General features: G+C 39.4%; 1 protein-coding gene across 1 annotated transcript in view; it reads right to left on the bottom strand.

Annotated features, from left to right (window-relative positions):
• TRPM8 (transient receptor potential cation channel subfamily M member 8) overlaps positions 1-16,319 on the bottom strand; it is a 74,407-nt gene that overhangs the window by 27,447 nt on the left and 30,641 nt on the right. Inside the window, exons 11-16 of the mRNA XM_075180412.1 lie at positions 14,012-14,114; positions 9,179-9,297; positions 8,227-8,508; positions 4,325-4,420; positions 3,292-3,421; positions 333-478 (exon numbers count right to left, since the gene is read on the bottom strand). Coding sequence (XP_075036513.1) covers positions 333-478; positions 3,292-3,421; positions 4,325-4,420; positions 8,227-8,508; positions 9,179-9,297; positions 14,012-14,114 — 876 coding nt within the window. The remainder of the gene's footprint in view (positions 1-332; positions 479-3,291; positions 3,422-4,324; positions 4,421-8,226; positions 8,509-9,178; positions 9,298-14,011; positions 14,115-16,319) is intronic.

The following is a 16,319-nucleotide window of genomic DNA, read 5'->3' as shown; positions in this document are numbered from 1 at the left end:
TGCACATAGAAGTGCGCCTACTCCCTTTACTTTATTCCAATGATCTCACTCACAAAAATGAAAGAAACCTAGTTTTTGCTCTGATCAATAAAACTAGACTTCCCATTGGCTGGAGCAAACATTTACTCCTTCACAAATACCACTAGCTTGCTCAGCAAACCCATGTAACTGTTGCAGTAATCTAGGCACACCTGCACAAACCAAGGTGCACAGCTCCACTTTGGCCATTTTGCTCTTAACATGAGGTCCAGACTGGGTATGCTATGAGCAACACTAGGTCAGAAGAAATTACATAGTTTTCTACATGACTTGGGTGATTGTGTGTGTCTTACCTGAACCCCTGGCTGTGCTATGAATTGCTGGTCTTTCGCTTCCACTGCCATCTCAAGACAGTTACTCTTCCCCCAGGCCTCACAAGAATAGACCAGCAGCATCTCTGCCAGGTCCTCATCATTACTGTAACACTCTGTGAAGAGCTCTAGAGCAATAACACAATTATAGTCATATACGGTATTCCGCACTTACAGCATAACACTCAGTTGTATGTATGTAATTTTTTCATTATATGTCTATTTTTTTACTTGGTGTCCTTATACTCAATACAACACAATAGATTAGATATTAACATGATAGCCCTCCAGTAACAAACTCCATAAAAATGTGCTTGTTGCATAAGTTAAGGACTGGAGTTGGGGGCTCTGAATATGACAAATCTCTACTTGTTATTGTGTATGGGGTAAAGTAAGGGCTTATATATGCTGAATCCCTGGTTTACCAAACCTGAAATTTGCAGAATTGGTATTTAGTGTACTTTTATTATACTTAAAACTATGTTACTGAGATTTATACTACAACATTTCTTTTTCTAGAAATAATCAAAAAACAGTCCATTACTTTTTAGTATTTGTTTTATAACTAAATTGGCATTAATTGGCCAAGATGGCTGAGTTTTTAAATACAAGTCTCTGACTAATATTTCTTCTTTATTAGAGTGTATCTAACACTTCCTGCAACTAAAGGATGCTCTTCAGAGAGGAGGGGGAACCACATACAACTCTCTGAATATACTCAGCCACCACCACCGTGTAATCTGCCTGTACCCTAGCTCTAGGTATTTCAGTAGTGGGGCACTATGCAAATGCACAGATCTGCATGCAGGGCCGGATTAACCCGAGGTCTAACTGGGCTATAGCCCAGGGGCCTCGGGCATCCAGGGGGCCCTTCAAAGTTTTCAGCAGCATTATTGATTGTTCCGGGGGCGGGGGCGCCCCCAGCCCGATCAATGCTGCTGAGCACTGTCAGTTCAGTCCTCCGTCCCCGGCGCTCAGTAATCTGTTTACTGAGGAGATCTCGCGAGTGAACTCTCGCGAGATCTCCTCAGTAAGGAGCTTACAGCGCGCCGGGGACGGAGGACTGAACTGACAGGTAAGCGTAGGTAAGGACTTGCGTTTCTAAAACTCTCCATTTGAATCTAAGGCTAATTTAGTTTTAAAAGGTGGACATATTTGTTAAAATAGTTCACAGTGTTCTGGATTGGAGAATATTCCTATCCAATTCCCATACAAACTACTTACTTTGCATTATGTCCTATAATAAGGTGTGTAGTTAATGAGTGAGAGACAATCAGCAATTTTCTCTATATAATGAAATATAAACCTGTATGCAGATTGTTTTATGTATTTAGGCTCTTGTGCCTTAAGATAAATATGGCCCTGATTCATTAAGGAAAGTTAAGTAAAAAAAATTGAGTAAGAAGTCTCCTGGACAAAACCAAGTTACAATGCAAGGGGTGCAAATTAGTATTCTGTTTTGCACATAAGTTAAATACTGATTGTTTTTCATGTAGTACACAAATATCAACTTTGAATTTCAGTGTACAAATAAGCTATCAAGTATTTGTGTGCTACATGAAAAAACAGTCAGTATTTAACTTATGTGCAAAATAGAAAACTAATTTGCACCCCTTGCATTGTAACATGGTTTTGTCCAGGAGACTATTTACTCAATTTTTTTACTTAACTTTCCTTAATGAATCAGGGCCTATGTGTTAATAGTGTCTAATTCATTTTGTAGCACACAAATCCAGATAGACAACATCAATCAATGGTTATTGTAATATAGATTTTATGGAACTAAACAGACTTCTTCTGTGCTACAAATTAATTTTGTAACACAAAATTTACTCCAGAGTCACCAAATCAAGTTTTTGTTGTTACAGACTAGACTATAATAGAATACAGAATAAAATCTGTATTATTAAAACGACTTTGTGCCACAAAATAAAGTTTATGAGGTACAATACAGGTTTTGAATCAGAAAAATAAATATTTGTGTTGTGTACCAGCTTTTCTGTTGCTGAAATATTTCTGTGCCACAAATTCAATTTTGTGTACAAAATAACTGTTATGGTCTGATTAGAGAAAATAAGTGGTCCCACCTGTGTTATGTGCAGTGTTAGAACTTAGCCATTTGCCTGTAACATTTGGTGTAAAACCAATTTTAATTTCAATATGGCTACTTAATAAACTGCAACATTACTAGGTATTATAAATAGTATTAGTTTGGTATAAGTGTATGTTGTGCACATACTTGAGTTTATCGGTAATACTTTTCTTCACGTCACACAGAAAGACTGGCATAAAATATTAATTTGCTATCCTCCCTCTGCTCATTCATCATTCCATTGTAAATCAATACTTAATCTAACCAGGGAACAATTACATTAACTCCATATAGACGCAACTAAAGAGTGATCCTTTGAGTATCAGGTGCGTTACCACTGATTAAATACATAATTCCATTTGGTTATTTATAAAACACAACAGTGTATTAATTACAGTTATCAATAGTGCTAGAGAAAGAAAGATAATTTTTCCATTATAATTTGTTTTTCTTATTCATAATAATAATTCAGCAGGTCTGTACAATACATAATATGAAAATACAGATTGATAGACATGGTGAAGCAAGACTAGGGCATCAGAGTTTACACTTTGTTGATAGATTGCATAGGCAAACCGAGGGGGGGTTTCCTAGTGTCTGGACACCCCCCTCCAAGCTTGCAGCACTGTATAATTGAGGTGGCTGAACCCTGCCACTGCTTCACATGGCTCTGCTTGAAAAAGGAGAGCATTGCCCATGTATATTATGGGGATAGGAAGAGTTGGAGAGCAGCCAAGCACTGTCTAAAATTATAGCAACGCCCCCATGCATGCTGGTCACGCCCACTGGCTGCGTGGTGTGGAAACCCCCCTCTACAAATCCTGCGTTTGCCCCTGGATTGCAACTTACCCACTGCTTTGGTTTCATACTCATTTGCAATCTCCTCTGATTCCCCAGCAGCATTGATATCATTCTTTACTTTCGCCAAACTCTTCAGCAGTTTGCTAGCACCCAGCGCAGCTAGAGTGCATCCTCTTGTCTTGAGATAAATATTAAGACAATCACATATTTAAAGTCATTTCTATCAGCGTTGCACTATAAAGGGAGAAGCACTGGAAACGTTTGCATGTGATTGTAATTAATTCATGTAAACACCACACAATTTAAATCATTAATAATCTATAGTATTAATATAGAATTATCAAGTGTGGAATTCAAGTCTGTGCTAACTGCAAACACATTTCTTTAACAACTAATTGGAGAAAAGGTGTTGGCTCTTCAAATGCATTGTATACCCTATTGTACAGAAGCAACTGTAATACAAGAGGGTTTCCATTCTGGCAGATCATGTATGACACCTATGTGCTAATCTTCAGTATATGTGCACAGTAAGTTCCCCATTGCTGTAGTAGCAAGATAAAGGGCGCAGGAGAAATCAAAACAGAGGCGTTTAAATTAACATATCAATATATATATATATATATATATATATATATATATATATATATATATATATATATTGCAGGTATGTGTATATATGTATATATATAGGTTAAACTGAAATGTCACGCCAATTAGGTCATTATTGCTAGTGTATAATATGCATTCAATGTAATAGTAGCCAGCCTACATAGAAACTTACACAGGAACTAGGGATTCTAGGTCAGGGGCTAAGACAGTGGTTCCCAAACTGTGCACCATGGCTCCCTGTGGTGCCGTGTCGATCTCACAGGGGTGCCGTGGCCCAGGGCCCATGGTAAGCAAGGCAGGGGATTACTTAGTAACTATTTTGGCTTAGGGGTGCCTTGAACAAATTATGGAGACCCTAATGGTGCCTCGAACTGAGAAAGGGATCCACTGGGCTAAGGGAACTACCACCCCAAGTGTTGATACTGAGAATGTGGTGAAAATCTACTGATTATGTAAATCACGTAACTGTTACCTGCTCCCAGATGACTTTGGATAGCTGTCTTTTGTTCTGCAGTATGGCCCATATGAAAAGAACTTGAATAGGGTGTTTTATTATTGGACTGAGATCCTGATTGATTAAAAAAAAAAATATATATACAGATTTTAACCACTTGCTTATATATATTGTACTATCACTATATATAGTTATTACTGTGAAAAGATTAATAGGTGCATGATAGAATAAAGATCTGTTTCAAGCCCCACTCATTAACACTGCATAATATAATAACTGATTAACGCTTTCATGACCAGATCACAATTTTTCTGTATCAGTTAAAATAAGAATTGCAACTGCTTTGTGCATCCAATTAAATTTACCCTATTTTTAAGGGCAGATATGTCTTTCTTTTGATGGCATAGGGAAAATAATATATTCTCATAGTACATAATACAAGAAACAACAGTCAAAATTGGCAAAAAAAACACTTTCTCATTAATCTTTCCATTCGCAATATGACCCAGTTAGGCTAGTTAACATGGCCAGTTCTCCTGAGTATAAGTATACCAAATATTTGAACATTGTGTATAGCATAGAAATAAAAAGTAAAGTAGACGCACAGTAGATAGATACTGGAATTTCCCAACTTCATCACTATACTTATAATTGGACGTATTTTGTTCTGTCCAGTTGCACATTTATGACACATGTAAATAGACAGTTCTGTTGTGCATTTTCCAGAGTGTCTGTACAGCTACAATTGATTCCCAAGATTTAGATACATGTACTTGCGCAGATATTTTCATGCTTGCATTCTTCACCATATTGTGACGGGATCACCTCAAAGGTAGCATCCATTTTGTCAGGAATTAATAATATTAACATAATAATAGCATAAAAATAGCTTAAAAAAACAACACATTCACAGCCCTATAAGGAATGCTAGCTCACTTGTTGAGTGCAACTAGGTCACTTTCCACTTTCACTGTAGTGTCATGACACTGTGAACTTGTGTGCACAAAATACATTTTGTAGTGGACATGGGGGTGTAAAGTGCTGGTGTAGTGCAAAGTCATAAAGCTGGGCACCAGACCATCTCATAATGAAAAGAGGAAATAAACTCGCATTCAAGCAGACACATAGTGAACTAGAAATCAGAGATTCTTGCACGACACCCCTCCAACAGGGATTCTCTCCTCCTTCTAGCTCATCCAAATATCTGGGGACTCTCCTCCATGTGTGCACAGTAGTCCCCTCTCTATATGGCTTTCTTCAGACAGAGGTACATATAAGATTCCAATATTCATGAATTCTGCCACTCCGATATATCCCATACTCCAGGGACCTTTCTACGTGGCCATGCTGGAACTGACAACACTCCAGTGGCGGATCCAGGGGGGGGGCTTGCTGCTGACGGCTGCACACTGTGCAGGTCCGTTCAGCATTAGCAGTGTGCTGCCCGGCTGCTCTAATTGTGTTTTAAACACAATCAGAGCAGCGGGACAGCACACTGCCAATGCTGAACGGACCTGCACATGCTGTGCAGCCGTCAGCAGCCTTAGAAATTAGAAAGGGGGCGGGGCCTAAATCGCCCCCCCCCCCTAAAATCGCCCCAGGTAGAGCAGTTGCCTAGATCCGCCCCTGCAACACTCTGCCTGTTATAGAAGATTGTGGTGAAAGGAGGTATTAATATCACCCTAACCAGCCTGTCCCTCATTTTTCACAAAATGTGGATTATAGCATGTACTTTATATAGCCCTTGCTTTTGTTCCCCATCTCAACACAGTACAACTGCGGTGTCTAATTACATGTGGATAAGGGGACATTGTAGCTCATTGTAAATATGTATATTGTTTATTGCACATTGTTGCTGCGGCAGTGAAGTTGTTATTCATTGTCCTTAAAATTAAGCCAGGGGGGTTATGGGTAGGGATCAGGTTGCAAGATACTGGTGAGGAGGAAGGCTAAATAGTATGCATTGTTCTCACAAGACTACTCCAGACATTTGGTCTACAATCTGGAGGGGAAGGTTCTGTGGAAGTACAGCTCATCTCCAAACTCCTCCCCAACCCCCCTAGTCCAGCACTCACCAATGGTTAACAAGGAGAGGCCAAGGGGTTTGCCCAGGGAGGAGAACCACTGTGGGAATTTGACCCTAGATATAAGGAGCCACTCCAGGAGGGAAGGTGATATTCATTCTGAGATTTGATTCATGGAAGGTGCAGTGTAGCTGGCTTTGAGTTTTCATTCTCTACCAATGGACTACAGTTGCAGCTAAGTTAAGAACTCCATGGGTCTTTAAGTCAGGACATCCAGGTGACTGTAGCTCCTTAAGCTAGTGGGGTAAGGGACACTAGATGTGGTAAACCTGCCTAGCAATTATTTACTGTGTGTACATAATAATCTAGTGATTGTTTTTATTACAATAAATGTATTGCTTTACTTTCTAACTGCATTTGCCTGAGTAACTAATGAGAACCTTAGAAGGTACTGGGAAGGTTTCCCTGGCCTAGTAAGGCACCAGTGGGTGGCCAGCCAGAGTGAAGTATGTAGAATTGGACCAGACAACCCGGTTGCTTCACAAAGATCTTCAGACTTCTGGCAGCTTAAAACATGTCCCTCATCCAGGGTTATATTGTACTTAGCTTAGCCACCCTGTCAACTTGCAGTGATTCCCCCTCACAGTATGGGGGGCACTTTTCAAGGGGCTCTCTTTTTCAGCCCTCAGTATGGCCACACTGCCCTAATGCAGCAACCCCCCACCTCTCACGGTATGGGGACACTTTCCAGGGGAACATCTTCTGATGAGCTCTTCCTCCTTAGCAGCTTCCGCAATTCAGGCTCTCAGCCTCTGCAGCAACCGCCCCTTCACTATATAGTGCCACTTTGCAAGGCAGCTCTTTATCTGAGGGCCTTCTCTCCACCTTATGCTAGGGACTCGTTCCCAATTTGGAATGCTGCCACACTGTGCTACAGTGACCCCCCTCTTTCTGGATTTGGGGCTTACATGTTGGGATTTTTCCCAACTTATTTCAATATAAATTTAACTCTCGTGGCTGCCTGCCACACACCAACTTTCTGGAATGCTGGGAGAGTCCAGGACGTATACTTCTCCTATCCCAGGTCTCTGGCAAGATGGCACTTCTCTCTACTACAGACATGGGGTCCCCATGTGATCCTCCTATCCCCAACACTGGCTGTTTCGCGCTATCCGTGCCATGTAACCAGCTCCCTGTCATCTCGCCACACTGCCTTCACCGTGGTGCATGTGTCGACTAAAATGCCAGAGGGACATTACAAGACAAAGATACACAGTACTTGCACTACTGAAACAAACTCCTCAGCCAGTCACTATATTGACTTGCTGTCATTCCAGCTATATGGGGACAGGCCATCATTCTGTCTCTAACTGGTTAATGATGCAGGGTAGGGTATCTCTGTAATACAGGACTATCCTGAGCTCCAGTCTAGTGGAATTCAGCTCCCAGGAAATAGACCATCTGTCTGCCTCCAACAGGTCTAGGACTGGGCCTACAACATCTCTCTCCTTCCTTCAGCAGGACACACCTCAGCTTCATACTGAGGTCCCTACTGAATAACACACCTTATCAATGTGGTTGGGAAGGATCCCAAACTCCAGGATAAGGATAAGTTAGAGTCTGACACCACCTAGATGCTATGAATGTGGTAAACACATTGACATTACATTATGTGATGACATTGTTCAGACTAAAAGGTTAGGTGAAGGAGTTCTATACAGTAGAAAGTGAAAGAGAAAATTCCTAAAGTTTCAGGAATGAGGCAAGGTGGTTCTTACATCTAGAATATTTGCCCTTTAACTCCCTGGAAACAAGGGAAATATTTGCCTTATTAAATCTCCAGCACAGAAAAAGTTGCACTAAAACAAGCAATACATGTGGCAGCTATACCCTCACCTGAATCTCTGAGTCATCACAGCTGTTCCTGTCATCTCTGCGGTTACGTTGGTAGTTCAAGACCATCTTCCAGACAAAGGTAAGCAAAGTGTCATTATAAGAGTTTTTGGCAATCTGCAGGTTACGAAATACTAGTGTGCTAAAATGTTGTGAAAAAAGTTCACTGAGGATTTCATGGGTGAGGAACTTGCGTAGATTCAGGCCGTTCTCCAGGAGAAGACGTACAAACTTCGGCCTATCCTTCACCAGGGCTGCAAACATGGCGTCTTCCAGGTCAGCTGACTGTTAAAAAGACAGGAAGAGAGACGGCCACAAAAATGAAAGCAGAAGAACAGATTAACAAAAAGTCAATTGTACAGAAAGAAATGAAGAGGAAAAAGAGAAAGAGAGAGAGATATAATAGCAGACTAAGAAAAGGTGAAAACTAAGAAAGAAAATTTGAAATCAAGACAAATAGAGAAAGAGAGGATAGGATGTGTACTGAGAAAGATGAATATAAGGGATGTTTTTAATAATTAATACACTCATTTAACATATAGAGCATCAAGTTAGGAATGCAACAGATTAAGACTATCATCAGCCATGGTTTTCATTATAGCACTCCCCTCTGATCATCTACTCATAATTATTGTGCAGGCTAATCGCCCACTTTTACAATTAATCACCTTGTACAACTGTTGTGGGTTAATGCAGAGCGTGCAATGGCTGCAGCCCATAATTTTCTTTAAAGGCAGGTTTGGGAAGCTGAGCAATCAATTTTAAGAAATGTTAAAGAAATTAAATCAAACCAGCCCATTCTCAGGCTTATGGACCTTTTGGCACAAGCTACAGTCACCAGATTGGTTTACTATGTACAGTAATAACATATGTCCTACAACTGCACAAGTGTTGACCAATTATGCAGCTTACATGACTGACACGTTGCTTCTAATGATAGTGTAATGTAACATACCTCCCATCGCCGGTCATTGGTGAATATCTCCTCACTGGCCAGCTCCAGCTGGTTCCACTCCAGTAGTAATTTCAGCTGAGCATTCCAGTTGTCCTTGTCCTGCTCATTAGTGCTGAAAGCTATCATAACAGGAAGTGACATCAGGAAAAGGAAGGCACATTCTCAGGAAGTGTGAGGTGCAAAGTAAATATATGTCTCCCCATAGTTTCATGCTTGGTTGACTGATTGTTGTCACTGTGGCAAATGTAAAAACCTCTCTCCATAATGGTTTTGATTAAGATTTATATTGGTCATCATCCCGCAACAATATTTGTTAGTGGGAACGTAAAACTGGGCATACCATTTTCAATGGACTAGTTTGTGTCAAGGTATGGAGACATTTATCTTCACATGTAGGAAGTCTGCAATTACTCAAATAATATTTAACCAACCACTACAAAAGCTATACTTTGGCTATACAATATTGGAGGAAAACAAAATAAATAAACACTGTGGAAGAAAAATTGATGTACACAAGGGTCAGAGTTCACCATTATTTTACTGGCCAATTAGCAATCTGAATATTATTAGTGTAATCAGTTATCCATGTCCCCTTTAGAGAAATGACCACACCGTGTGGGTTTTTCAACCAGCGCTAATATTTTTCTGCCACTGCAATCAGATTCACCTAGTGCTAAAGTGTTTCCTTTTATTAGAGCTGTTCTAATTACCAAACTTTGATTTAAGTTGTATCTACGTGGAGGGGGGGGGGGGTTAGATCATACAACTGTGGATTCTGCAACATCAGCCAGGTCTTAGTATCTCTCTTTACATTCAGTAGAGGTTTACAATCAGCATTGTAGTTTAACACTAAATCGGGCTGAGCTAATCCTTCATACTATTATACTATGTATTAGTCATCCAATTAAACACTAATATGGACAGCACAGCAAACAATACAAAGTGTGTGAGCCCCAAAATACAACTTAATTGTAGAAAACTGAATTGAGCAAAAAAGGAAATTTTAACTTCACTACTATACTGTATACATGTCTTGGATACTATAATAATTCACAATGTTTATTTCCATGTAAATAGACATTTAAAAATGCACACAATATAAAAAGCCCTAAAATCATTACAAACACAGCAAGATCCCATTATTGCAATGTGCCTTATTATGTAGTCATATCCCAGGTAGCAGAACTACCACCAAAGCAGCATTTGCATCTGCTATGGGGCCCGTCGGAGATAGGGGCCCGGCAACAATAGCGCATCCACACTGCAGGCCCTCAATCTGCTCTTGTGAGTCTAAACGACTAGCATACGAGGGTCTATAGAGTAGAACATTAGACTGAGTGTTACACCTCTGCATATCACTGGCCTTATCTGTGTGGGGTTTGAATGTTCCCACGCAAACACTCCCTGTGTTTGCGTGGGTTTCCTCCCACACTGCAAAAAACATACTAGTAGGTTAATTGGCTGTTATTAAATTGACCTTGGTCTCTCTTGGTGTGTGTATGTATGTTAGGGAATTTAGACTGTAGGCTCCAATGGAGCAGGGACTGATTTGAGTGAGTTCTCTGTACAGCGCTGCGGAAATAGTGGTGCTATATAAATAGCTGATGATGATGATATCACCATAATCATTGCTAGATCAAAGTACATTCATACTAATCAGAGTCTTGTACCATTGTGGACACCATAATTCTCTCTCTTACCCAATGCCTTATTCATTCCATAGGTGCCTCATCTAGTCAGTATCTTAGTTAACACTGACTTTGTATTGGTGCCCTCTGTAGCAATATATGTGAAGAAATGTAATATATATGTGAGAATAAATATTCGCTATATAGCTCTCCCTCCTGTTCTCAGCTACTATTTTAGAAGTGAGAGCATGTCGGTAGGACCTTTGCTGCAATTCTGTGCTCATAAAGTGGCTTATAGAGGGTTGGACAAGGTGAAAGAGGCAATGTATATTGAAATAGATGTGATTCTACTGCACAAATCTTACCAGTTTATTTACAGATCCGTTTGTTGGAATTATGTGCTGATAATTTGGGTGTGAGAGAGTGAAGAGTAGACAAGCAGTGGCTACTGGTTGTAATAGTATATTAGTAAACTAATTAGGAGTAGATAAATAAATATTCTTTCTTGCTTTTAAAGTGTTTCAATCTGAAGGCAGTTGTGTGTGGGTCAGTATCAGTGACATCTGAAGTATGAAGTGGACAAAAAACAGTGTGCTGTTTGACTGTGAGCTGTGCAACAGGATGCTGGCTGTCATACTTGCAAACACTTGCTGCACAGACAATTGTTGTTTAAAACTATGCTTACTCTTCTTGATTCCCTTCTGTATAGAAGTTTCACCCCCAGCATCCATAGTGCACAAGGATGCCTCTTAGGTATCATGGATTGCATTAGGTAGAGTCAGATAGCATTTGAAAATTGGACTAAATGAAAATGCTGGACTATGTACTAATCATCATCATCATCATCACCATTTATTTATATAGCGCCACTGATTCCGCAGCGCTGTACAGAGAACTCATTCACATCAGTCCCTGCCCCATTGGAGCTTACACTCTAAATTCCCTAACACATACACAGACAGACAGACTAGGGTCAATTTTGATAGCAGCCAATTAACCTACTAATATGTTTTTGGAGTGTGGGAGGAAACCGGAGCACCCGGAGGAAACCCACGCAAACACGGGGAGAACATACAAACTCCACACAGATTAGGCCATGGTTGGGAATTGAACTCATGACCCCAGCACTGTGAGGCAGAAGTGCTAACCACTAAGCCACCGTGCTGCCCATGAGAAGTTTGATGATGAAGGTTTTGACAGTGAAGATTGCATTAGGTGTCTATCCAATCTGCTGCTAGCTGATGCTGGACTGCATCAGTACATGATTTTCCACCTTTTGATAAACAACATGAATGAACTCCCTGCAAATAACGTGACCTGCCGTGACACCATCTGAAGCAAGACAATTATTTGATCGACATTCAAAAACTTGACAACATTAGGTCAACAACTCAAGTGTCGACAGTATTATTAGGTAGGCAATTTACATGGTCGACAGTATTATCAGGTCAACAATTCAAATGTCAACAGTATCATTAGGTTGACTTGACGATTCAAATGTGGACAGAATTATATGGTTAGTGTTAGAGTTAGGGATAGGGTTGGGGATAGGGTTAGCGGTAGAGTTAGGGATATTATTGTAGACCTAAAAATACTGCCTACATTTGAATTGTCGACCTAATAATACTGTCAATATCATTATAGTCGACTTTCTAACTCTGTCTATATTATGGTGTCGACCATATAAATGTCGATCATGTAACTGTCATACATATGTATCGCACCCAGTGAGAGGTATTAACGAGGTGGAGTCCCACACTTTATATGCTTCAACGATTTTCTCAAACCATTTCAGTTTTTGGGTGAGCCTACCCTGGGATATCTTTTCTAAAATCACCATCCTCTCAGTGCTCGGCCGTTATCCTTTAAAAATGTGTCTTTTATTTTATTAAACTTCCATCCTGTCTGCCACTGCTGTGCCACTATGTTTCATAGGGATTGTATCTTTCATTAAACTGCTATGTATTTGTGCCACCGCACTGTCACTAATTTTAGCCAGCCAGCTCGAGGCAGCTTTTGGCCAAAATTGGTGAAAATTTTGACAGACGTGAAGAGATCATTTGAAAATAGACTGTAAATGACTGTAAATGAATGTTAATGCTATAAACAGCTCAAAATCACTTGTTTTACCTGTTTTTAACAATTTTTAATGAAATCCAGTTCCAAAACACATTAGGATTTTTGGCCAAAACCAAAATCTGAAGATGAGTTTAGAACCAAAACCAAAACAGGGGGTCTGCACAGATCGCTAATTATATTATTAAAAGTACATTTTTAATTATTGGTCTGTTCTTTTGCTTGAGCAATGACACTACCTTGAGACAGTCTGTACAATCACATAAAATTTTCCTATGTAGAGCACACATGCTGTGATTTTCCCAGTAATATCAGGCAATTAGCAGTTATCACAGTGTACAGCATCCAAACACTGCAATGCCTGATAATCATCCAATTAAAATCAGTCGGATCACTATTGATCATGTTTGAAAGTCCAGTCAGACTATGACTGCTATTAACTTATGTGTTTAATCATCTTCTGACTTCCGCACTAATAAGCCCCAGATACTCTGAAAGAGAACCAGATCACACCTGATTGGCCGCACAAACCTGTGACCAAATTGGACTTTGATCCTGTTGCTCAGTGTTTGGACCAAACAATAATCCTGACCTGTGTTTGCCAAAAAATAACTTGCAAATATAGCCTAAACATCATATTATTCTGTCATAATTATACTAAATAGTAAGTGGAAGCTTGAGGGGCTCTGTCTGTCACACCCTCACAATTCCTAATAATGAGAGTGTTATTTTGTAGTGAGAACCAACTTTCCTTTTAGACAACAGAAGGGCGAATTCATCAAAGGCTCTCTGTTTTTTATATAAAAACAACTATCCAACAGCCTCCCAAATGAGGAACAGTGAGGATTTCGATAACTTTTTCACATAACAGGGCTAATTTATAAATATTGCATTTAGATGCAAAATTTGCACTAAACCACAGTAACCTATCAGACACTTTCTTTCATTGTCTAACTTGCAGTAGAGAGATAAAAGCTAATTGCTGATTGGTTCTTATGGTACCTTATGTCAATGTTAGCAAATGAGCCCTACTATGTTTATTCATCTACAGACTACACTACAGGTCATGTGCATCTAATTCAGTGTCATGAATCAGTAATACTGTAATTCACATTACTTGTCTGCATACCTTTATAAAGAGCGAAAGAGATAGCATTACTGACAATCTCATCCCCAGCCTGCTCCATCTTTATCACAGTCAGAAGATGCAAGTGCTCCATTATCTCTTTAATCTGCAAAATATACATCATCTCACATCATTCAGTGAGTGACCAACAGTGACAGATTATCATGAAGATGGATGGTACAGTTGCCCAAGACCCCAAAGTTCTAGTTGTCATCAGTACTGTACACTCACCAACTGTATCAACTCATGTATACATTATGACAGGGTTTCCCAGACCCAGTCCACAGGGCTCCCCAACAGTGCAGGTTTTCCATATCTCCTTGCTGGAGCACAGGTGTATTCATTACTGACTGACACATTGTAACAGATCCATAGGTGGTCCTAATTATGTCACATGTGATCCAGAAAACCTGGACTGTTGGGGAGCCCTGAGGACTGGGTTTGGGAAACCCTGCATTATGGGATAGAAAGTATTACTTAAAATTAAACTTTACAGTAAAAGAACAGTTGATCATTTACAAGTATATTGTCTCCCTGCCCAAATAACATTATGAGTAATGGTTCAGAAACTTCTTCCATGGATGACATCAAACATACATTCAAACTATGGAACTGGTCAGACACACTGAAGCAAATCCAGAGTAAAAGGCACTATGATTGTCACAGATAGTATGTAAAGGAGCAGAATAATGATGTGGGCATGCAAGTAGAGAGTGTATGAGGTTTGATTAATTGGACATGTCACAAAAGGATATGTATTGCCAAATAGTGAGGGCCAGGATAATTAATTTCATAAAGTGTAAATATGAAACACTGTAGACAAGGTCCATGTCGGAGAGGTTCTGGGATCAAATTGGATTATATAGAACAGACTTGTAAGGAAAAAATGTTGGGTAACTTGAAGACAGTAGTTTGTGACTATACCAATGACTGTTTATTTTGTAAACATTAGGAATTGCAACATGGTTATAAAGAGCCCGTATATAATGATGAAGATGTGTCAGGACAGAACAAAAGTAGAGGCTTAAACAATGTCTACCTCCATTTCACAAATAAGTCAACTGTATTTTCATTTGGCCATTTATTCTTGAGAAAGGCAACAAGTGACTGGATATGAGATGAGTTTATTACACATCCTATTTTTGTTAAGGTTGATTTATACACTTACAAACTTGCTATTGCTTTATTTTAAAATAGTCATGCTTCATCAGTCCCCTTTTGAACCATAGACAATTATCAGATTCCAATACAATTATACTGGAATTGGAAATTGCAATAAAAGGGTTCAAACATTGATAGTGATCATAGGATTGCTTGGTTGGTGACCAGTGCATTGATAACTGCCATGGACAAGACAATCTTATAGGTAGTTAAAGACTCATCATTGAGTCTACTGATTATCACAGTACCATCTCCCAAACATATGTGGGCATGTGTCTAACCCCACTTGCTAATAAATTAGCTCACAACTAAAGGAAAAAATGGGTGTTCAGGTTTCTGAAAAATCATAACAAAGATTAGAACATACCAATGGCCAAAGGGGAAATGTTCTAGACTACTGTAAAACTAAAATAGAACTTTGGACTAATATTAAGTGCACAAAGTGGTGTGTCCGCCTTTTAATAGCATTGACCAACCATTTAATAACAGAACGTTATGCCTTGTATTAAGAACACAAGCAGCTTCTGTCTGGAAGCTAAAACCTTCATTAGAGATTCATCCTTTTATAAAAATGCATATTAGAAGCACACAACCCACATTAGTGCTTTCAACGAGCACAGATTTAGCCCAATTAATGAGAAAAAGAGACATCTGAGGATATGGGCAGGATAAAAGCAATTGTACATCTGATATTCCATATATTTCTACAAAATCACATTTTCCATTATGTAATGTGTTCCAAGAACAAGTGACTGGTGAAATCAGCAAGCCCTAGACAATCAGTCGTACAGCAGGAGCATTAACGACTTACAAAAACATTGTTCTGCAAAGCTTGAGTTTGAGATTTTTATGCTATTGGATTTTCAGTACCTTCCATTTGTTAGGTTTGTGAATACGCTTGGCGAATAGGTACATTGGGGAAGTTATTAGGCAAAACTATGTACTGTAGGTGTATTTTATAAGCCTAATACATAACAAAGGTGGAAGTTGTGTGATCCCCATATGTCATTTCATGTGAAAGCTCTCACAAAAAGAGCCCTCTAAACCTTTTGTCTCACTCTCTTCGCCAACCTTGTTCGTAGTTGGGTTTTTTTTATGTTAAATTGTATTTTGTATAATTTGTTACATTGACTGTCCAGCGCTACAGAGT

This window comes from Mixophyes fleayi, chromosome 7, assembly GCF_038048845.1.
Source record: "Mixophyes fleayi isolate aMixFle1 chromosome 7, aMixFle1.hap1, whole genome shotgun sequence".
In the NCBI taxonomy this organism is placed as follows: Eukaryota; Metazoa; Chordata; class Amphibia; order Anura; family Limnodynastidae; genus Mixophyes; species Mixophyes fleayi.
This window is presented reverse-complemented; position numbering and strand designations above follow the sequence as displayed.